The sequence below is a fragment of the Tursiops truncatus genome, chromosome 9, assembly GCF_011762595.2.
Source record: "Tursiops truncatus isolate mTurTru1 chromosome 9, mTurTru1.mat.Y, whole genome shotgun sequence".
Taxonomy (NCBI): Eukaryota; Metazoa; Chordata; class Mammalia; order Artiodactyla; family Delphinidae; genus Tursiops; species Tursiops truncatus.
In genome coordinates this window covers 40,467,993-40,491,662 of record NC_047042.1, presented here as the reverse complement: position 1 = coordinate 40,491,662, position 23,670 = coordinate 40,467,993, and the positions used below count along the sequence as shown (strand labels likewise).

General features: G+C 33.9%; 1 protein-coding gene across 1 annotated transcript in view; it reads right to left on the bottom strand.

The window, feature by feature from the left end:
- Positions 1–910: 910 nt before the first annotated feature.
- VWDE (von Willebrand factor D and EGF domains) overlaps positions 911–23,670 on the bottom strand; it is a 34,119-nt gene continuing 11,359 nt past the window's right edge. Inside the window, 10 exon segments of the mRNA XM_073810161.1 lie at positions 911–1,191; positions 3,753–3,856; positions 6,520–6,615; positions 7,270–7,365; positions 7,470–7,565; positions 10,719–10,814; positions 12,067–12,162; positions 12,745–12,847; positions 14,070–14,183; positions 14,265–14,416. Of these exon segments, the coding sequence (XP_073666262.1) occupies positions 1,177–1,191; positions 3,753–3,856; positions 6,520–6,615; positions 7,270–7,365; positions 7,470–7,565; positions 10,719–10,814; positions 12,067–12,162; positions 12,745–12,847; positions 14,070–14,183; positions 14,265–14,416 (968 nt within the window). The 3' untranslated portion in view covers positions 911–1,176.

Genomic DNA, 23,670 nt, shown 5'->3' with positions numbered 1-23,670 from the left:
GAAAAAGATAATGAAAAGTTTGAGGTCAAATATAAGATAGTAGAGAAAAGGAAGTTTTATAACTCTAGTTAACGTGTAATTATTTTCATCTCTGAGACAGATCTTTCAATTATTTGTATATTCCCTGTTGACATTCCCACTTCCTCAACAATCATGTCATTTAAATGTTCTTTTATTAAGCATCCAATTCTCTTTTGATATTTATAGAAGGATTTGATTTTGTGATAGTTTCTCTCTTGCTTCTGCACCAAAACAGATCAAGGTACTGAAAGAACAGATAAATAAAAGACATTTTCACGTAAACACAATGACTAAGTAAGTCTTTTAAAACACCCAATTACATTTTTTCTTCCCCTCTGTTCAGAATGGTACAGGTCAGAGCAGCAGAAAGAGTAGAGGTGAAAAATAAACAGATGAGACTAAATATGATGTTTTATCAGTGAAAAGTAATAGCTTTATCTCTGGAATACAGTCCAAAGCAATAAGATGCAGAACTTTTATTATGTCTTGTGTTAGCTCACTTTCGTCCCTTTGGCACCACTGTCACTTCCTTCTAAGGCTAGGGTCTACATTTTCCAGAATCCCCTTCTCTGTGTGGTTCTGGGTTAGAGTTCACCAATGAAGAAAACTTTCTAGAGAGTTAGAAGATGGAAATGAATAGGAAGCCATTATTTTTTCAGAGGTGTTTGCAGCTGGATGCTTGGAAACAGGCTGACATCTTCATTCTCAGTCTCTGACCTTCAGCAGCTGCTTTCTGACCTCTACCCTATCCTTCCCCCATCTTTACCCCAGCTCTTCCAACAGTCCTGAGAGTCCCTAATTCCGCATTAACACTTTATATCTGGATACATCAAATGGCTTCTGTTATGCTGACTGATCCCTGATAATAAAAACACCATCACAGTAAGGACTGGGAAAATGTTCAGTTTATTAAATATTGTGAATGTCAGGAATATCAGAAACATCGTTTCAATATGTAAATATCAAATCACATTTCAAAGTAAATTTTTGATTATCTGGATTTCTTCTTTGCTTTTCTCTAACAACTAAGACCGGTCTGTATTTATTAGTTTCTTCAGCCTTTAAAATAGCTTTAAAAATGATGTTCAAATAAACTTCAAGTAGTTAACTTCAATGTTTCTGAATAAAAATTTCCATTCTTATACTTGATATTACTCAATGGTGTTTTATCTGTAGTAGGAAGAGGGAAATCAAGTTTCAAAGAATATTAAAAAAACAGTTAACTCTGACTCATTATTTGCTACTTCCTTCCCCCTGACATGATACATAAAGCTCTTTCAGGTTCTGTGTTTGCCACTAGAGACTAAGTACTGCTTTCATAAAACTGAGACCTAATCAAGATCATATTTAAATGTCAAAACAGTTGTGACTGAATGGAGCTTGGATACTACATGACTCCATCTTGGCAGAGTTACATTCAAGAAACATCCATGCTCAATTAAACCAAATAAAATTTTTTATATCCTTCAGGAAATGACTTTTGATATTCATAACACATTGCAACATTTCTCTCAAGTCTCTTTGCCCATCCTTGTCCTTCTCCACCTCTCTCTATTCCTCTATTCAATGCAACTACCAATGAACTTACATAGTATTTTCTACATACCAGGCACTGTTCTAGGTACTTCACATATATTAACATATTTAATCCTTACAACAACCCCATGATAGGTGTTACTATTAGCTCCATATTACAGATGAAAAAAATTAAGGGTCAGGGTGGCATACCTTGCCCAAGGTCACAGAGCAAACAAGTGGCAGGGATATGGTAAGTACAGTTAGCAGCTAGGCAGCAAGTTATGAAACCTCTCAAAGCTGTTCATCAACCCACCCTCTTTAGCACCATCCTTCCCCATTTCCTCTTTATTTGTGTCTTTTGTTTCTAGCCAGTAATTCTTGGTCTCTTTTATTGAAATTCTAGCAATCCATAAGAACTTGGGAGAGCAGGTTATAGTAAAGCAGGACTTGAGGTCCTTGGGCTAGTCTTTTTGTTTTGTTTTCCTTCTCCTTCCCCATGACCTTCTGTTCTTCTTTCCTTAATATGTTTCCAGATGCAGTCTCAGAAGCAACATTAATGGGGATGAGGATGATCTGCTATTAATCACATGAGGAAGGATTCAGGCAGTAAAGAAATGCATAAAAATAGAATATAGAGAAGTAACCTAGTTTAGTCTGTCAAAGTGGAGTTAAAAGCTTTTGAGGTCATAGGGTTTTCCGTGCCATAAAAATCTCAAATAAAATAAAAAAAATTATATTTAGGCTGCCTACAAACCCAGGTAACTCAAACTTTTATATTTATTTTTCTCAACAATAGCTGATCAAATAGTCAATAACTTTTGTTTCCTAGTTTTCAAACCATAGTACTATTATAATCTTGTTTTTTTCAAAATGGGGGACATATCCTTCCAGGATGAACACCAGTGCTAGAAGAAAAACATATATATACATCCACTTTGCCTCTAAGCCAGACTGATTCAGTATCTTGCTTTGGGAAGAAAATTCCTTATCATTTTTCAAAATATAATACTCCAGCATACTTTGATATTCATGACCCTTGGGTTTTTTGAAGTGCTAAATAGCATATAATTGTGTTTTTTTTAAAGATGTATTTTTGATGTGGACCATTTTTAAAGTCTTTATTGAATTTGTTACAATATTGTTTCTGTTTTATGTTTTGGTTTTGTGGCCACAAGACATGTGGGATCTTAGCTCCCTGAACAGGGATGGAACCTGCATCCCCTTCCCTGGAAGGCGAAGTCTTAACCACTGGACCACGAGGGAAGTCCCTATAATTGCTTTTTAAATTAAATCTAATACAGATTAACTTTAAGAAATTTTTGGAGAGTTCTGCTGCAACTGTTTGTGTGTGTGTGTGTGTGTGTGTGTGTGTGTGTGTGTGTGATCGTTAGAGTCACCCTGGTATATGTAGGAATTAGGACAGAAAAAATATCTTGGCTATTGATATTTAGAAATTTAAGATTGGAGACCTAAAAAATTCAGTTTCATTTTATAAGTACCGATATGATCACAGAAACTTTTAAAATAGATGTTTACATAGCACTGGCCTTGTAAGTTAAGTGTGGGGCAACTGCAAGAAAGCCTTTCTTCTTCCTTTGCTTTCTTGATTTTCCAAATACAAATAAATCCTAATTGTAATGATATGAAGAGTTTTTTATTGCTTTCCCTGAAATGGATTTTAATAGGGAGTAAATGGAGAGAGAACTACTATCAGGGAAAAGAATGAGGATATTCAAGGCTTCAGTGGCATATGATCCACTGAAAATGTTTAGAAACACGCACCTACCAAAATCAATGAAGTCGTGATTCATTGATATAAAAGTGGGGAATTTTTTTTAAAGTGTGAAGGTGGTCTTTTTACCTCGTATTTGACCAAATATAAATTATTAGTGTCTTAAATCCATATTGTGAGGTATTTGCTTTCTGTCAGCTCTCATGCCATGATATATTGCATTATGTTTGATGGTTGTTATCTACACACTGAAATTCTTTAAGTGCACATCAAAATTTTGAATAATAAGATAACTCTGTAATGACACAAGAATGATATTACTTTTAGTTTTGGGGGCAAATAGAAAAATCTTGTATGTTTTCTATTTTGGAAGTAAAAGAAAATAAAACATTAACAGATAGGTAAAAATCACTAAGTAGAATATCTGAGTAGATGGCATATGTCGACATCTAACATATACTTTGTTTAAAATGTAAAATACCTGTATTTTCTTTTCACATTTGACTCCAGTATATCCAGTGCAGCAAGAACATATGTTGGGGAGTACGCATCTGCCTCCATAAAGACACTTTTGATAGCAGATTGCTGCAATACACAAGTTTTTACAGTTACCACCTTTTGACACAAATGCTTGTGACATATTCTATTCCAATGGTCTGAAGCCATTCAGCACCTTGACTATAAAAATAGTCATAAGAGTCTATGAATGACCAATTGCACTCCTGTATTTCTGCAGCCAGCGTGCAAACACACACATACATACACATATCAAAAGACAAAACACCCCCAAACTCAACACAACAGTTTCAGTATTTTATAAAGATATTATTAAAGCAAACAAAATTTTCATTGGCTACATTTTAAAGTATTTAAAATACATCTTTTTGTTTTCTATAGAGAGAAGATTCAAATCAGTAATATACGATAGCATTCATAATTTGCTTTTTAATAAAAATTTTTTTAGCAAAGATTTAAAAGGGACAATTCAGTACTGACCAATGTATGGAAAAACAGACAATTTTATATACTATCAATGGAAGTTTAATGTGAAACAACTCTATTGGAAGCTTCCTAAAGATCTTCACACTACCTGTACTAGAAATTTCTTCTTTAAAATCTCTCCCTATGCAATTTTTAAATACTGTATCTATTTATCTTTTGTCTTTTCTTTCTTTCTTTCTTTCTTTCTTTCTTTCTTTCTTTCTTTCTTTCTTTCTTTCTATCTACCTACCCACCTACAGAGCAAAATGCTTATAATAGTAACAATTTCTAAATAACAGAAATGTTCAATATGAGAGGAAAGGTCAAGTGAATTATAGTATTTATATTATGGAATTTAATATATCATTTAAAATTACATCTTTAAGGACATGGAAATGCTTTTAAGTAATATTGACTAAAAATAGGAATATAAAATTATATACAATACAGTTATTTTTCATGGGAGAGGAATCTGTTTCAAGAGCTCATATTGGAAGCTTGCATAATTCAAGAATAATATTCCCTTTAATATAAATGCAACATTGAAAGGTATGTTTTCATCAGAGCTATTGTGTATGGCTGAGCAGGTTATGTAATGCACAAGGTTCCACAGCTAAGGAAGCACTGTTCATATCACAGACATCACAGATTCAAATATTTATTACAACAATTTTCCAGAAGATGGCAGTAACACATCTTATATAAATAACATCATCAATATTTAGACTGTTTCCAGACAGATGGAAGTAAAGCATTTTGAGGAAGGGGACTTCAAAAAATTCACATAAAGGTGCAAGGTGCAAACACAAGGTGCAAACACAAGATGCAAAAACAGGGTGCACATCTTCAGGCTGTGCTCAGAGTACCTTAATCCACAATTACTGGAGCATATTTCCACATTAATGTGCTTTTAGCATCTTATCATTCTCTCTCATGTTCCATACAAACTCTCTTCAGAATGAGTAGCCCAAACTGAGGTTGCTAGTTCTTTTTTCTAGCATTTTATCCCATCTAACTTTCAATGAAAGTTATTTATTTTTGAGCACATAATTCTTATGTAAGTACTAGTACTTAATGAATTCTTTGAAAATATTTTCCTAGGATGAGAAATGTGTAAATTATAATAGCAATTACTAATAAAATAAAGTCTAAGAGTCATAAAAATTATATGCAGAATCTCTGATACATGAAAAGCAGAGCAGGTATTTCTAGTAAAAAGGCACAGTCATTTTACAATTGTGCTATTTCAGTTTACTATACACTTGGATCACCTGTTTTGATATTATGTAATTATTGAGCATTTGAAAATATTTTGAGATTTTCCATTTTTCCCATTGAGTTATTAATCTTTGTTAATATTTTAACATGTTATTTCAAGTTTTCATAAATTTCATAATTGCATTAAATTTGATTTTCCTTTATACCCTGTGATCCCATCTATGTAAAAATTTATGACTAAAACTGAATGGAAATAACTAAAATGCTAAAATCAAGACAGAAACTAGTTCTGGGTGGTGGAATTTGGAGTGATTAATTTTTAAAAACTTTTTCATATTTTCTATAATTTCCATGATAGATATATACCTACCTTATAATATGGAAAAACATTTAAACTTATATTAAAACCTTCTTTATCCAGTTCCCCCTTGGATGAAAATAGTCAAAAGATACAAACTTCTAGTTATAAGTTAAATAAGTACTAGGGATGTAACATACAACACAATAAATATAATTAACACTGCTATACATTATATATGAAAGTTTTAAGACAGTAGAAGTTCTCATCACAAGGAAAAACACATTTTTTTTCTGTTTCTTTAATGTTGTAGCTATATGAGGTGATGGATATTCACTAAACTTCTTGTGGTAATTATTTCATGATTTATGTAAGTCAAATCGTTATGCTGTATACCTTAAACTTATACAGTGCAGAATGTCAATTATATTGCAATAAAACTGGAGGAAAAAGAAAGATCTTTTAAAATAAAAAGAGAGACCACCTAAGAGAACTTCACTGGCAACCCACAGATCGTAATTTGGAGTTATCTATGTCACACAAAATATTAATATACTATACCATACTTTCTTTTTTAAAATGGGTATAGAAATGGATGATATCCTTTTATTTCTAAAACTCTCTTTTTAATGGATCAACATGCTGGGATTTATTTTACCCTGTATATTTCTCCTAAAGCTATACTTTGTTTGATAATTATAATAGATTCAAATTCAGAACATAGATTAGAAAGCAAATTCTGTAGCCTTATGTATTTGATGCTGTGCTCCTTCCCATGTCGTAGGACAATGGCATATGATAGGAGCAATACACTCACCACCATTTTTACATTTCTGAAAGCAGATAGCTGCAAGTAGAGAAATAAACAAGTTAATAATTTACTAGTCAAATCCTATCATAAACCATAAAAATTTTCATTAAAAAAAGAGAAACAGTTAAAAATCAATGATTAAAGGATCTTTTCCCTTAAAGCTTTTCCCCAATTGTTAGACATTTATGTTGCTTCTCATTTTACACTTTGGCCAATACATTATAATAGCTGCTAATTTTAAATAATTATAAAAAGAAAAAAATGAAACATTTGAATGAGGAGAGCTGCCATCATCTTAAAAACTAGCAAGACTTGAAAGCAGTGGTACCCCATCTCAGGAGGTTCTGAATTGGTCTGAGATGGGACCAAGGAATCAGTACTTTTTTAAAAACCTTCCCCTGACTCCTACTTAAGACTGAGAGACCAGGACTTAAAGACTTGTCATTTATCCTGGCAACTGTAGTGAACAGACTGGAAAATACAGGATATCCTCTACCTCCACTAACCTGAAAGAATGAGTTCAGAGGACTTGGCATTTTACTCTTTCTATTTCGAAAAGATATATTCTAAAGTAGGAACAAATAAAAAAAATAAAAACAAGGAAACAGAAAACAAGGAAAATGCTCTTTGTCTGAAATTCTGCTTTATGTTCCCATGTAGACTTCAGCATTTTAAGAGTATTTCTCTTACGTGTGTTGCATTGTTTCCCTGTCCAGCCAGAAGGACAACAGCAAAGACTTGGTCCCATGCACTTTCCTCCATTAATGCATATGGGATCACAGATACCTTAAGGTAAAGGGATGAAATATCAGTTCTTAAATATCAGTAGTTTTGCTATTTAATATGTTTGCTTTACATGTAGTTGGCAAACACATTTAGTAGTGTCTTACTTTTTTGGCATCTCCCACCAGTGTATCCTTGAGGACAGGCACACACGTTATTTCTCATGCAGTGACCACCATTCTTACAGGGAGGGTGACAGATAGCTAAAGGAACACATGACAGCAATCTGTGAATATCACATATTCAATTATTATATATTAAATATTGCATCATGTGCTTATATCTATGGGGACATAAGGCAGAGAAATGTGTTATTAAAATAAAAGATCACCACTGCAAGTCATTAAAACCGTCCTTTCTAAGTCATAAAATACAATGCTTATAGCTGTAAGTTGCTAGTGGGTTAGCACAATTTGAAATGTATGGGTGAATTATGAAATGTGTTGTTCATAACCAGTGGAGCCTTCAGTATTAGAGTGCATATAGAGTGAAATGACCTGGGAAAAACCAAGAAAAGAAGTCAAAACCGAGCTCAAAATAAGAATATCTGTTCCTGTGGAAATTAGAAAAACTCAACATTGGTCACATGATGTTTAGAAAAAACTTTAAAGTTAACTTTTGGATACCTACTGAGGTCACGAAGGCAGAGCTTTATATTTGACTTATTCCTGTGAATGCCTGGCGAAAAATCTTTTTAACAATAAATCTTTGGCTTTGTCAGGAATATTTATTGGATAATCCTGAATACGCTGTACTAGTATCTTCTATGTATATGATTCTGTTCCATGGAGTTCAGAAGTTAATGTTTATAATCTTTTATGAGAGGATTTTTATTGCTTCATATTTCTTACTGATATGACAATTAAATGCAGTTATTTAAAAAACAATAATACATAGGCAAACCTGCCTATAAATTTTTTAATTTAATTTTCCTTAAGTGATGATTAAGTGGATTTTAGTTTGTGTTTAAAAAGTGAATGTCAAACTAACTGGTTTTGGTAATAGGGCCTTGGTAGACAGACTCCCCATTTGAATTGAATTAGATCCATCTTTAATAGCTGCTTTTTAAATTTCCAAACACTAAGAAAACTTCAACTGATTTCAAATAGATTTATAAGTGAAAATAATGAAGTACTTATGTATAAAAACAATATTAACTGAATGTTTCAGCAAATGGATAATTTCCACTATTTTAGACTGAGCCTTTTCTGGTTAATGATTGAGTTTACTTTCTCTGGCATTTTTATTGGTACTTTTTATTATGGAGAAATGCTCTTACATTTTCTGCTTCCTAATCTTTATACAATTTAAGATTATTTCTATTTATTAAGAAAGGTGTACTCTTTCCATTACAAAAGCACCATGGGAAATACCTGTGGTTAGAAATTTAAAACTTGAAAAGAATAAAAGACCCTTTTATAATGGATAGCCTTGTTATAATCAATACTCATCTACTCTACAAAACTTGAGTGTAGAGATAAATACTACATATATACAGAAAAGTATATGTAATTAAAGTAATATAGAGAAATGACATAAACTTGGGCTCGGTCATGCCCACCCCAATCACATTTTAAGAAAAGGAGGTTTAGGAGAAAACCCACTTTCATGTATATATTCATGAGATTCTCCAGGCCTCAGATGGATCTTCCACCAAACTCCAAAATGAGCCAAGTAATCTGGCCTCACTTTCTGTATGGAATGGGCTCATGGCATTTAAGGGATGAAGGAAACTGGAAGATATATTTAATCATCTCTCCAGCCACACATTTTAAGTCTCGCTTATTAATAGAGTAGTTTCACCTTTCATGATGTTTCCAGCTCAGTGTCTATCTTCCTCTTTTGAAATCCTATAGAATACACAGAATATACTCCTCATATTACTTTTAACCATATTCTGCCTAATTTTATTCAGTGGCTTTCCATGTGTATACCATCTTCCCTTCCCTTCATTCCCTCACAAGGGGATGTGATCTAATAAAAATAAAGATCATGTTCTCATTTCTTCTGCACTTTCTGTAACATGTCTTATGACAATAATACCATTACTTAATGGTAGCTAGCCATGTGCTGACTGTACTTGCAGGTGGTCCACTGTATGTGTCATTTACACTTGACAGCAACTGTCTAGTTCAAACTTGAAAGTAAAGAAGTCTGAGGCCTGGAGACTATAAGTAAATTTCTGATTCCATGCCACTAGGAAATTGTAGACTGTTAATTCCAAAAACTATAACATGACATATGTTCATTAGATAATTTTTAGTTCAATTTAGTAATTTAGAGTCCCTGCTTTACCCAGTTATATCGTTGGCATATACATTTTACAGAACTTTTCTTACTATATCTTACATCTACTGCAAATAGCATGATAGACATGCTTTTTATTTACCTCCTTATATTCTCCACTCAAAACCCTACCTAAAACTCTTAAACGTGCATTTAGTAAGTCTCCTAGTTTTCAAGATTTGCCTTAATTTAGTCTTAACTTTCCATTTTCATAACCTAGTTTCTTAACAGAAATCTGAACTAGAAAAACTCATTTGTGTGCTCAAATTTCTAGTATTAGAATGACGGTTTCTTCTCCACATTAATTTCAATCTCAGAATCCAAGCTAACCTCCAAGTTAAAAAAAATAGGATTGCAAATCAAACTGTAACAAGACAAAGAAAGTATATATTTTAGGAGTTAAATTATGACATATTCTGACATGTTTTATACTAAAAATCTACTCTTTTTTGCATACACTCAAAAATATGAAGATGCAGAAGATACATATAAAATTTCATTTATTGACATTATTTCATGCCTATGTGCTCAACTTCAGGTCGTGCCCATTATTCTGAAAAAACTTGTAGCATTAACTCTATGAAGGAAAGTGTTAAAATAACAGGCCATGAGGGGGGAAAATGGTACATCTTTATGTCCCCATATCACCTTGCACAGTGCTGTGCATAGCTGGCTCTTCCTAAGTGTTTAATGAAACTAAAGCATGAGAGATCATGAGATAACAGTGGACATTAGATTGACAGTAAATCAAAAATTTTTGCTGAGAAGGCAACAAAAATTACATCATTTCACATGAAAGACTGCAAGAGAACTTTGCTTTTTTGTTTCACATCTTGGTCCTACAAATGTGCCAAGGTCGTGAGCCTAACATATGTTGAATAAATAAACATTTTACATAATAACTCATATATTTCTATGAACTGGTCATTTGGTGACCAAAACTGCAACAGAACAAGAATTAGAGTAAATAAATAGCATCTTCCCTTTGAAACTTGTCTTGTGCTTAATCAGAGCTCTGTGTGTGTCTAACTTTCCCTTTGACTTTTTATTTATAAAGAAAGAGTAATTACCATTCTGACACTGTGCACCAAAGAATCCATTTGGACAGAGGCAAGTGTTTGGCTTATTACAGGAACCACCATTGAGGCAAACCGGGTCACACAAAACTAATGAACAGCAGGAGGAAGAAAGACCATAAAAGTTTTATTATTTAAAAAAATGAAAGCTGTACTGAAGTACAAAATGGTGCATAATGAAATATTTTATTTTCACTGCCAGTAAAACCCATAACCTATAGTTACTTAGACTTTGCCAAACAGAAGAGAAATAACTAGATAATAGCTTTGAAAGTTTGTTCATTAAGTTTACAGATATTACCAAGCGAAGAATGTGGAGGCTTTGATTAGAATTAAGAATGCCCTCGGTAAGCTGGAAAAATGATTGGAAGTTAGGAGAAGGCAATTCAACAGCACAAACAGGATAGTCTGTAATCTGCTCAAATACATGCAGCCATGTGTAGCTCTTTAAGTCACCTTCCCAGTTCAAATAGGAACACTGCATTTAAGTCCTAGCACACTTCGAAAATATGCTTTGTTTTTGCTTCTTTACATTTGTTTCACTTTGAAAGTCACCCCCAATTCCATTTTTCAATGCAGATTTCGCCAGTTCTCCAAAGTCTACACAATTTTCTTCCTAACTGCACTTGCCAGAATTAATTTCTCTTTTCTCTGCTTCCAAGCAGCTGTACATTTATTACATCACTTGTAACACAACTTGTATCATAGTCTTTTTTATAATTGTATCCCATGTCTCCTTCACTGATATGCTACTTGAAATTGGGGAAAACATGAAATTGATCTTTGTTCCCCCTTGCATCATGCTTCATACACAGTTGTCAAGCTATGAATATTTAATTAAATTTATGTTGAGAAAAGGCATTAGATCATAATGGATTAAATTAAACATAGATAATTGCAAACACCGCTGCCAAAGAATTAAGCCTGATACTGTGAGAAATAATAGAATAATGTTATGGTGTCCTTTTAACTCAGAATTGCTTGAATGTTTAATGAAATAGAATGTGTATGTTGTGATAAAAAACTTGAAAGAGACCTGAATATGTAACACAGATAGATTCTCTCCACTATAAGGCAAGCGGATGAGGGAAAAATAAAGGCCAAAAAACAAAGTATTGGTTGGGTTGGATAACAGTAAAGCTGGAATACACTCTGTGGTCTAATACAAGAAGAAAAAGATGAAGATGAGACATTTCTGTCTGAAATAAAAACTTTATTTGTCAGACTAGCTTTATGTTTTTGTCAGACTAGTTTTATGTTTTTGAGTGCAAGTCCTTAGGACACTGATGAATTTTAAATTTCTTTTAAACGACATATTTATTGAAAATATTTCTGATTTTACCTGTGCTACAGGTGGGTCCATAGCAGCCAGGCTTGCACTGGCAAACATCTGGTGTAAGGCACTTGCCTCCATTTTCACAGTGCCTGTTACAAACTGCTAAGATCACAGGATAAAACTAAAAGAAAGGTAAATTAGGCTTGGAATTGGTCATATTATTGGCTATGACCTAGTTGCTTATAACTGCCAATCACATCATCTAATGAATAAGATCAGAGAGAGATAAAAACAATTTATATTTTGGCTTTAAATGGTTTCCAATTTTCACATTCAGTTATGTTTTGTTGTTGTTGTTAATAGACCTGGGGAAAGTAGAAACCCACTCAGATGAATGGTAAACAAGATTTGGCTATTTGGGAAAATTATTAGTTACTGATGAAAGTAATCATAGACATAAATTAAATGAGATAAATTTATATACAAGTGAACAAATTAGAATTCTTGTTATCTCAAAGAAGTGGTCATGGATAGGGTCAAGAAAGCAGTTGTTTCTAAGAACAAGCTTCTTTATCTTAGTACTAGCACCCAGTGCTCCCACTGGTAGGCAGAATGGTAATCGTCATAGTAGATCAGGAAGAAGGTATATTTTTTGCTTAGGGTTTGGGTTTATCTCAGTTAGCATTAAAGCAATCGACTATTCAAAGGAGCAGTTATATTAGAGTGCAAGAGAGCTTTGCTTACTTGTTTCACACCTTGGTCCTACAAAACCATAAGGACAAGTGCAGAGATTTCCAGCCAAGCAGGTGCCACCACGTTGACAAGGTGGTGTACAGTTCTGCAGACACAGATTATGTTAAGTCAGCTCTTAATTAAGAAAAAGTCAGTTTATATTTATGAAGCACAGCCACCATAAAACCTTCTGGTAAGAGCAATTTATAGTACACTCAGTTCTATTTTAGCATGAAATTTAGTTCTGTGGGATTGACTGTGAGTTCACACTCTAAAAACACCTATAAATCATCAGCATGTTTTGGTTTATAAAACTTTTGGTTAACTGGATGGAAATATACAATCTTAGGTTTCTTCTGAAAATTGAGACTTGGACTTAGGCATTCCTGCCCTACAAATAGTTATATTTCTATAATTATTTTCATATGCAATTAATATTGAATGTTTCTGTTAGTTCACTCCATTTACTGTAATTTGTTAATTTGTGCCTTGCCTTGTCACGAAAACATTTAACATTGCTGTCAGTTTATTAATAATTATACATCTACAATCTACTAAAATATATTCTTTTAAAATATTATTTAAAAAATAACAAATTTGTTTCCTTAAAATATTATCCATTTTAGGAATGCCATTTCCTAAACTCTCCACTTAAGATTTCAACCAAGGCAATAAAATTATATGGCTATAGACATGTGTTTAAAAATCAGTTTTTAGGTTTCTTCCTACTACCTGATATCTTCTAATTATTTGGTATTTAAGAGTTTCTTGGAACCATGCCTGACAAGTTATTCAATAAGCATGTGTCCTTTGTTTGAAGCTAAAATATTTGTTAGGGATATGGTACCATATAACTAAAAATATAACAAAAAATTATTTCTGAAGATACTTTTACCAAGGATGAGTGAGCTACTGCTCTTTGACTCTCTGATTTTGTAAATTTAAGTTTTTAAAATCTTCAATAAATTATTTTTAATAAATATTAACAAACCTGGATTCCCTCACCAGCATTGATAAGTATATATTAATATGTACACAGTAAATGTGAATTATCTTTAAAAAAAAGTTTTTAGGGGCTTCCCTGGTGGCGCAGTGGTTGAGAGTCCGCCTGCCGATGCAGGGCACACGGGTTCGTGCCCCGGTCCGGGAAGATCCCACATGCCGCGGAGCGGCTGGGCTCGTGAGCCATGGCCGCTGAGCCTGCGCGTCCGGAGCCTGTGCTCCTCAACGGGAGGGGCCACAGCAGTGAGGGGCCTGCGTAATGCCAAAAAAAAAAAAAAAAAAAAAAGTTTTTAAAGAAAAGATTGAATTATTTTGGCTTTATTATTTGATTTTTAATTTGAATTATCACGTTCATCACAGGTAGCTCCACCATGTTCTGGGGGGCATTCACAAATGTTAGGCTTAATACATTTTCCATGGTTTCTGCAATCAGGATGACATATAGCTGTGTAGAATAAAGCTCATGGTTTAGAAATATCAATTATCCATTAAATTTGTTATGCAAACTAATGAGTGCTGTACCTATTGGTTTGGCAGTTAGAACCAGCGTAACCAGGTTTACGTTCGCACATGTTTGGGGCAACACACTCCCTGTTTTTTCCACATGGATGCCTACAAATGGCTGCAGAAATCAAGGGAAAAGGCTGAATTCTAGATACAGTATGTACACATTGCCCGTAAGCTTAATTGTATAATAAAAGTAAAATTCTCTGAAATTGAAAATTTTGGACATTGCTATTAAACAGTAACGACTGCATACATCCATAAAATTATTTTTTCCCCTTATATTTGTTTTACTACTAGAATGACTGAGGTAAATGATTAATAGGGTAAGAAAAACATACCATATGAGGAAATTACTCCCATAGCAAAACCTGATGTTGGAGATGGCTGCTAACCATAAATGGAATTACAGTCTTTCAGAGAGCAATGAAGTTTCAGATACCAATTAGGTAAATGTTGGTGAATGGCAGAGATAATCAGAACGTAAAACAGCAAGATGCCAGGACCACATCATAAGCTTATAGGTTCGTATTTCTTAAGCTTCTCTAACAACCTGACATATTCTAACTATTAGTCATTTAACACTTCCTGAGGTAACTGAAATGCATGAGGTTTTTTTCTGTTTTATTTGCTAATAATAAGGAATTTTATACTATAAACATGTAAGAATTGAAGGTTATTATCATTATTCCTACAGAAGAAAGAAAAAATGAAGTTGCTCTAGGTAACTGAGAACAAAGGAATACTCCAACAGCTTTGTTGCTTAAGTTGGTCTCAAACAAATCAAAACACAAAACAAAACAATAACAACAGAACAATATCAACAACAAAAAGTAGCTTCTAAGCCAGAAATTTGATTTGTATCAAAGAAAACAATGCTGATGATTGTGAAAAGAAGTAAACACTCCTTTCAAAATTAAAGTGATGCCTAACTTGTTTTATTCTCAAGAGGTGGAGGAATTACAGAGAAACCTAGTTTATAAAAATAAGCAAATATGCCAAAATTAGTAATTTAAAGTGCTAAATACTCTCTGTGAGCTGAAAAGAACCCAAACCACAGTGTTATTCACACCATTATTTTATATCTAGCTGCTTATTGCCAGGAAAGTCAGTTAGCCCTGTAAGGTTCTGCTTTCTCTTCTGTATAATGGGAAAAATAATACCCAGTATATGGGGTCCTTGTGGATTATATGACATAATTGATACAAAATTTTTTCCAAAGGCCCTAGAACACAGTGGGTACTTAATACATATATTTATAATGTATTATATAGTTATAATGCTATTTAATATTAACTTTATGAAAAAATTAAGAAACATCAATATTATTTTTTTTAAATGTGAAGAGAATATGCACAAATAATAAATAAAATGAATAGAAATTAGTGAACTAAATAGAGTAAACAAAAATTAATCAATAGAAGAGCATATCTTCTTAAGTACTTAAACGTGAACTGGATAGTTTTCTTTTCTTTGTAAGTTTTGAAGAGTTTTCATACTACCTCTGCATTTGATACCATCTGCGTAATATCCAAAGGGGCAGCATCCACATTGGAAGTGACCATCTTTGATTGGCACACAGGAAACACCAAGAAAGCAAGGGGATTCAGCACAACTTAATATTTTGGTCAATCCAGGCTTTTCTGGCAAAATAGTGATGGCTCTAGTAAATGATGATGCAAACCCATCCTAATACTGTGTGTAACCTTGGGGAGACCTGTTAGTTTGAGAATTATATCCTCCTGCCTCTGTTTGGATGGGGCCCTGGATAACATCCTTTACTTCACCATGGGAACTATTCAGGTTAATGCTTAAAGAACTACGGTTGTTTGTAGGAACTTCCAACTCCTCCAGACTGAGGTTTGTACTGGGGGTATGATCCACATGTTCAAAATCTGATATTTGATGGGAAATAGCCTTCTTTGAATGATTCATTCGAGTTGTGACTGATTTTAATGAGAATTGTGAGATGTCGATTGTATCCAAGAACTTTTTCATAGTTGCAGAACTGTGGATAGAGCTTGCATCAATTAGTGAATGTTCTGTTGATAGTTGTTGCAAATTTATGTCTAAACAACCAAAAAAGAAAAAGAAATGTTAGTCAATAACATCTGTTAATGCTCTGCTCTACCCACAGTATTTAACATTAGGTAATTCATTCCTTCATTTAATGTCTGTTACTTATATAAACAGTATACTAAGATTCATGCAGCAATAAGAAGTTATCACATGGTTCCTGCCTACTAGGAACTTCAATAATCTATTTGGATATACAAGATAACACAGAATATTAAGGAGTATATTGACTACGTAAAATCTTAATATTTCTGCATAAAAAGACAACATAGATAAGGCAAGCAATAGAGATAAAAAAGATAATTTCAAGTACACATTATGTAAAGGATCAGTGGCCAGAATATGTAAAGTACTCTTACAAATCAACAAAGAGTCAAAGAAAAGTTACAGATAATTAACAGAAAGGCAAATTTCAATGATTATTTGAAAAAAACAATTAAATAGATAACCCTTGGCAAGTTGGGAAAAAAACAATGGAAAGATATAACTAAACTACTTTGAAGATGAGAAAACAGAAAAAAGTATATATATGAAAAGAATTTTAAATTATATAAGAATACTACATATAATTTTAAACTAAGAATTTGAAATCCCAATGAGATAAATGATTTTTTTTGCAAAATCTAAATGATTAAGTTGACTGAAGAAGAGATAGAGTAGATGATAGAAAAATTACTTTGAAAGATATAGAAAAATAATCTAAAATAACCTCCTAAAATGATGCCAGGACAGCTGATCTAATGGAAAAAAATTAACCAAATTTCAAGGAAAGAATATTTTATAGAACTGTTGCAACACACACAAAGAGATGAAACATAAACATTTTGTCAGGGTGGCATAATCTTATAGCCAATATTATTTATGAAAATACATAAAAATTTAAAATGAAATACTAGTATTTCATTTAAATCAGATCAAGTGCAGCAGTGTAGTTATATATTATCACATCAGGATAAAATAGACTTGTATCTCAACTAACATAATTATATCAAGATATTAGTGAAGAAAATAATATAAAATAATGTTAAAAAATAATTTGATACATCAATTTTTTTTGTTAAAAACATTCTGAGAAAGTTAATCCATGGGAACATTAACAGAAATTGTAGCAAGTAATAATTGATCTGAAAAAGCATTTAATAAAATGTAAAACCCACTCATGACTTAAAACTAAAGAGAATTCTGAGAAAGCAATCAGTGAAAGGAAAATTCTAGCAGAAACCTACAGTGATATCATATTCACTGGTGAAACATGAGAAGAATTCCCATTGAAACCATTAAGAAACAAAGCTATTCCAATCCCTACACACTTTGAACTGAAGGTCCCAGCCACTACAATCACAGCCTAAGTTTGAGAACTGGGACAGGTCCATTAGATTGCTCAGGTTCAAGTCTTGCCTCTGTAATTTACAAACTCTGTAAATCTGAACAGATTGCTTAACCCATAGACGCCTCTGTTTACTCATCTGTAAAATGGAAATAAGAAGAGTTACTATATATAGCTATCTATTATGAGGATCCAATGAAATAATATATTAAAAATATTTTCCTAATGCTGGCACATTATAAATACAGACAATCTTAGTTACTATAAGAAAGTATGTGGGAGACAAACTCAGTATTTGCAAAAAATATTATGTTTTACCTATAAAATTAAGAAGAGAATCAACTATAAAAAATAGTGTAAATAAGAGTATTTAGTAAGGCAACCAGATGCATGAATAACATTACAATCAAGATAGCTTTCCTATATTGCAGTAATAGCACCTTGCAAAATGAACAAATGCAATGATATCTTGCAAGATAAACAGCTGATATTACAGTATGCAAAGGCATAAAGAAAGGTAATGAGAAACGTGGAAGACAGTTATGAAGACAGTAATAGAGTATTATTGAATAAAACAAAGAGTTATAAAGAAAACACTATGAAGAAGAAAAGGCCTTATGAAATAATGAGCCTCTCATACGTTTAGAGTTTGAGTAGATGATGAATGACCAGGGATTTATAGAATGTAAGTTTGAAATGGTCACTTCCAACCATAAGCTTCTCTGAAATCACCTTAATTAATGATATAATTTGTTCATTACACAACATGAATCACTTTTCTAGAATATAAGCCAGAGGATTCAAAAGATTAGCAAGAAAAAGAATAATTTGTAAACTGCATTATGTAATCTTAGGTGAACTTTTTGAAAATAAAAATTCCTGACGAGTAAATACGGTAATCTTCTGGAAAACAAATGAGAGGTATTACTTGTCATTAGAGTTTAACTAAGACCATTACTTACTAGAGGCATTTCCATTTGTTGGCTTAACATTCCTCTCCCTCTGATTGGCATATATATATACATATATATATATTTTTTTTTTTTTTTTTTTTTTTGCGGTACGCGGGCCTCTCACTGTTGTGGCCTCTCCCATTGCGGAGCACAGGCTCTGGACGCGCAGGCTCAGTGGCCATGGCTCACGGGCCTAGCCGCTCCGCAGAATGTGGGATCTTCCCGGACCGGGACACAAACCCTGTCCCCTGCATCAGCAGGCGGACTCTCAACCACTGCGCCACCAGGGAAGCCCCTGATGGGCATTTTTACCATCCTCTTCCTTAGTTACACTGTTGTCAGACCTTGTGAGAACCACAGTATGTGTAGTAAATTTATTTAAAAACTGTGTTTCAACTGTAAATATATACATGAAAAACAGATCAGAATTAAACTGTTATAAAACTAAAGCTCTGTGAATAAGAACATAAAATAAAAATGTCACTTGGATTGAACTCCTTGCAAATTAGATCAGAGAACTAGCTTAAATGTCACATCTTCAGCAGATGCTTCTGTTAGGGACTGAATTGTGTTCCCCAAAATTTCTCTGTTGAAGCCCTAACCCTAAATGTGACTGTATTTAGAGATACTTTAAAGGAGGTTATTAAGGTTAAATGAAGTCATGAGAGTGGGGCACTAATTCTATAGGAATGACGTCCGTCCTTATAAGAGGAGAAAGCACATGAAGAGTGTACATGTGAGGGTACAGTGAGAGAGCAGCCATCTGCAAACCAAGGAGAGAGGCCAGAAACCAATGTTGCTGGCAACTTAATCTCAAGCTTCCAGTTTCCAGAACTGTGACACAACCAGTTTCTGCTGTTTAAGTGACCCAGTCTGTGGTGTTCTGTTACGGCAGCCTGAGCTAACTAATGGATGTTCCTAGAGTCACACTCACCCACTCAATCAATGTCACCCATCTGTGTTCATTCACAGAACTTTGTCCTTCACACTTATGTGTCTCTTTACTACACTAGTTAGGAACTTCAAGAATAAGAACTGCACTTTATTTTATAGTCATTGACTCTGGTGCCTGCCATAAAACAAAGTAACCAACAATAAAAAATTACTTTGTCTTAACAAGCATCTTCCTAAAATACACAAATGCCTCTGATAGGGTTAAGAAACTTACTAGTCACGTGTAATGGAATTTGGTTCAATGTGCTTTTGTCTTAAATTCCACTTGATAAAGGTCTTATTGAGAAAATGGGCCACTGTTTGGAAAAGACGGATGTTAGATCACTTTAGTGTGCAGAGTGGAAGGTTCAGTATTTGGGACTGGATATTGATGTGAGTAGCTGAACTAGTAGGGAATTTCTCTCACCATCCTGCAGTGTGCTCTTCAAATCTGTATCTCCCGTGCTAGACAGGTCCACTGCAATTTGAAGCACAAGGTGATATCATGTAATTAATATATATTTTTCATCAAAATACGCCTTGTTTGCTTAATAATACCAAAGATACTGACTTTTTATTTATTTATTTATTTATTTATCTGTGCCGGGTCTTTGTTGTGGCATGCGGGATCTTCATTGCGGCATGCGGGATCTTTTTAGTTGCAGCATGTGGGATATTTATTGTGGCATGCATGCAGGATCCCTGACCAGGGATCGAATCCAGGCCCCCTGCATTGGGAGCACTTAGTCTTAGCCACTGGACTGCCAGGAAGGTCCCCAAAGATACTGACTTTTTATAATTTACTTTTCTTTGACATTAACTTTTTATAATGTACTTTTGTCTTTGGTTGATATCCACCAATGTTTTTCCTCTTTTCTCTAATTCTAAGTGCTCTCCCTGGGAAGTTTCACCCCTGACTGGTGACCCTAAGAATTATATCTTTAACGTTATCCCCCTTCCTGAGCTCCACTTGGCTATTCCATAGTCACCTCAGTGTCTGTGTTTCCAAACTGAACATTATCTTTCCTCTCCGAAACTATTTCTTCTTCCTCATATTTCATGTGTGTCTTAGTCAGCTCAAGCTGCCATTACAAAATATCAGAGTAGGTGGTTTAAACAACAGGAATTTATTTTCTAACCATTTTGGAGGGTGGGAAGTCCAAGATCAAGGTGCAGGCCCATTTGGTCCCTGGTGAGAGAGCTTTCTTCCTGCGTCCCAGACAGCTGCATTTTCCTTGTGTCCTCACCTGGCAGAGAGAGAAAGAGATTAAGTTCTCTGGTGTCTCCTCTTAGAAGGACACCAACCCTGTTGGATCAGAGCTTCTCCCTTATGACCTCATTTACCATTAACTACTTCCTTACTCCAAATACAGTCATATTGGGGGTTTAAGATTCAATGTATGAATTTTGGGAGGACATGATTCAGTCCTTAGCAATATGAATGTCAATTCTACCCACTCAATTTGCCTAAACCAAGCACTGTAGCTCTCTCCCTCACTGTGCTGATCCCAATCGCTGACCAAGTACTGTCAACTTGCTTTCTTTTTTTTGAAGTATAGTTAATTTACAGTATTGTGTTAGTTTCAAGTGTATAGCATAGTGATTCAGTATTTTTGCAGATTATACTCCATTATAGATTATTAAAAGAAAATCGTTATGATTCCCTGTGTCACACAGTATACCTTGTTCCTTGTCTGCTTTACATATAGTAGTTTGTATCTATAATCCCATACCCCACATTTGTCCCTCCCAACTTCCCTCTCCCCTATGGTAACCACAAGTTTGTTTTTTATGTCTGTGAGTCTGCGGAAACAGACTCAACTTTCTTCTTTAGTGTCTTTTTCATCCTCATCTTTGGTCGGAATATCTTCATGCCTTTCCTATGTAATATTGTCTTAACTCTTCTTCCCACCTTCACACTTGTACAGTTCCTTACCTGCAAGTGGTCCATCCTCTACACTGCTCTTAAGTAGACTTTCTCAGATGTAAACCTTATCATGTTTCTCATAGTTTGTCAGTGATCTGTCCACTGGATACCCCTGCTACTCTTGTAGCAGTCCCCTTACCTTCTCTATTCCAAGCACACTGAATCCTTCTCAGTGCCCAAGGTGATGTTACATGCCTCTGTACCTTTGCTCACGCTGTTTCTTCTGCCTAGAATGTCTCTCTCTTTCTTGATCAGATACATCAGATTCAGCTGTAGTGATACTTCCTTTTAAAAACTTTTCCTTGTCCCTCAAGGTACTATTCCTACTATTCTCTCTAGACACTTCTATCGAAAGACACAGAACATCATATTGAACTATGTGATTACATGTCATATTTCCTGCTACTATACTCAAACCTATTAGGTCAGAGGACATATCTTATATATTTCTGCATCCTCTGCATCTAGCTTAGTGCATTACCCTGAATGAATTCATGAGTACAAGAGAGAATGGAACTAAGTGACCTGAATTAATTAAATGCAGCAAAAACAGAAACAAAAACATTTCATGCCAGAAAATAGGGACTTTTACCATGACATATTTTTCCATCACTGTAAAATGCTTTTGGACATGAACACAATGATAAGAACCAAAGGTATTGAGGCACTCTACTCCTGAAAAGCAAGGCCTGGATTCACACTCATCAACATCTTCCTGGCAGTTTTTGCCTAAATAAAATATAGATTGAGAATTCAGATTATTTAATTTGAAAAACATTACATGTCAAATCAAAGATTCATTTCTTTTACTCTTTATGTATGTCCTGGTAACTCCCCCAAAGCTGTCATATATAAAGAGGAGAGAAGTGTACTGTTTTAAAAATTTACTATATAATTAAACATAAGGTTATTAATTAGATTCTATTTAACATTAAGCAAGACCCTTCAAGTTTAAAAGCTTTTCCCTATAAATAAGACTTAAGAAGGCCATTAATATTTTAAGGCAAAAATTATCATATTATAGCAGTAATTTGTACTTTGTTAAAAAACTCAATGATTCTTTAAGAAGTTATTAGAATGGTTGCCTGCTTAGCTTAAGGACAACAATTCAGTCCAGTTATTGAATTGGCTGTAAAAATCCATAAAAATTTTACAGTGTGCTAGGAAAGTCAGTCTTTCTTCAGTAAAAATTTTTGAGATGAGGTGTTGCTCTTTGAAATGTTTAACAACTTATTTGAATGAATATACTGACAGTCATTAATGATGGTAACCCCTATTATAGTAAAATCCATGAAGAAATCAACATCTGAATTCTTTCAAAGGTAGTCTGTAGCAAAATAGCCCCAAATAATGAAAATTTTTATTTTAGATATACTGAAGAAAATTAGAAAATGTAAATGTCCTGCCTAGTTCTATTATTATGTTAAAATAGATGTCTTCAAGGAAAATATCATCTCAGTAACTGCACATTTACTTATTTAATATTTATATCTATTTTAATTAAAGAAAATATTGGTATGAGTTTTTTAAAAGCCTTGGGAAGTTAAAATTGTCAATCATATACTTATTTGGGGTTTCTGGAATCAGACATTTTGGAATAATTAATGAGTTAACAAATATTCTAACATTTCATTTGATTTCAACTCTTATGATATTTTTAAATTAATGAATTATCATTAAATTTTTAAATGATAATTTTTATATTTCCCATGGCAAATTTATTATTCTATACTATATTTAAATAGTAATACATTTAAATATATTTCTACCTACCAAATATAGATAGAAATGTTTAGGAACCTGCAAAATACAATATAGACACAGAATATTGCCAAACTATAGAAATGAGCAAAAATTTAAGAGTATATGTAAGCAGGGCTTCCCTGGTGGCACAGTGGTTAAGAATCCGCCTGCCAGTGCAGGGGACACAGGTTCGAGCCCTGCTCCGGGAAGATCCCTCATGCCGCGAAGCAACGAAGGCCACGCGCCACAACTACTGAGCCTGTGCCCTAGAGCCCGCGAGCCACCACTACTGAGTCTGCGTGCCACAACTACTGAAGCCCACGCACCTAGAGCCCGTACTCCGCAACAAGAGAAGCCACCACAACGAGAAGCCCACATACCGCGATGAAGAGTAGTCCCCACTCGTGGCAACTAGAGAAAGCCATGCACAGCAACAAAGACCCAACACAGACAAAAATAAAGAAATAAAATAA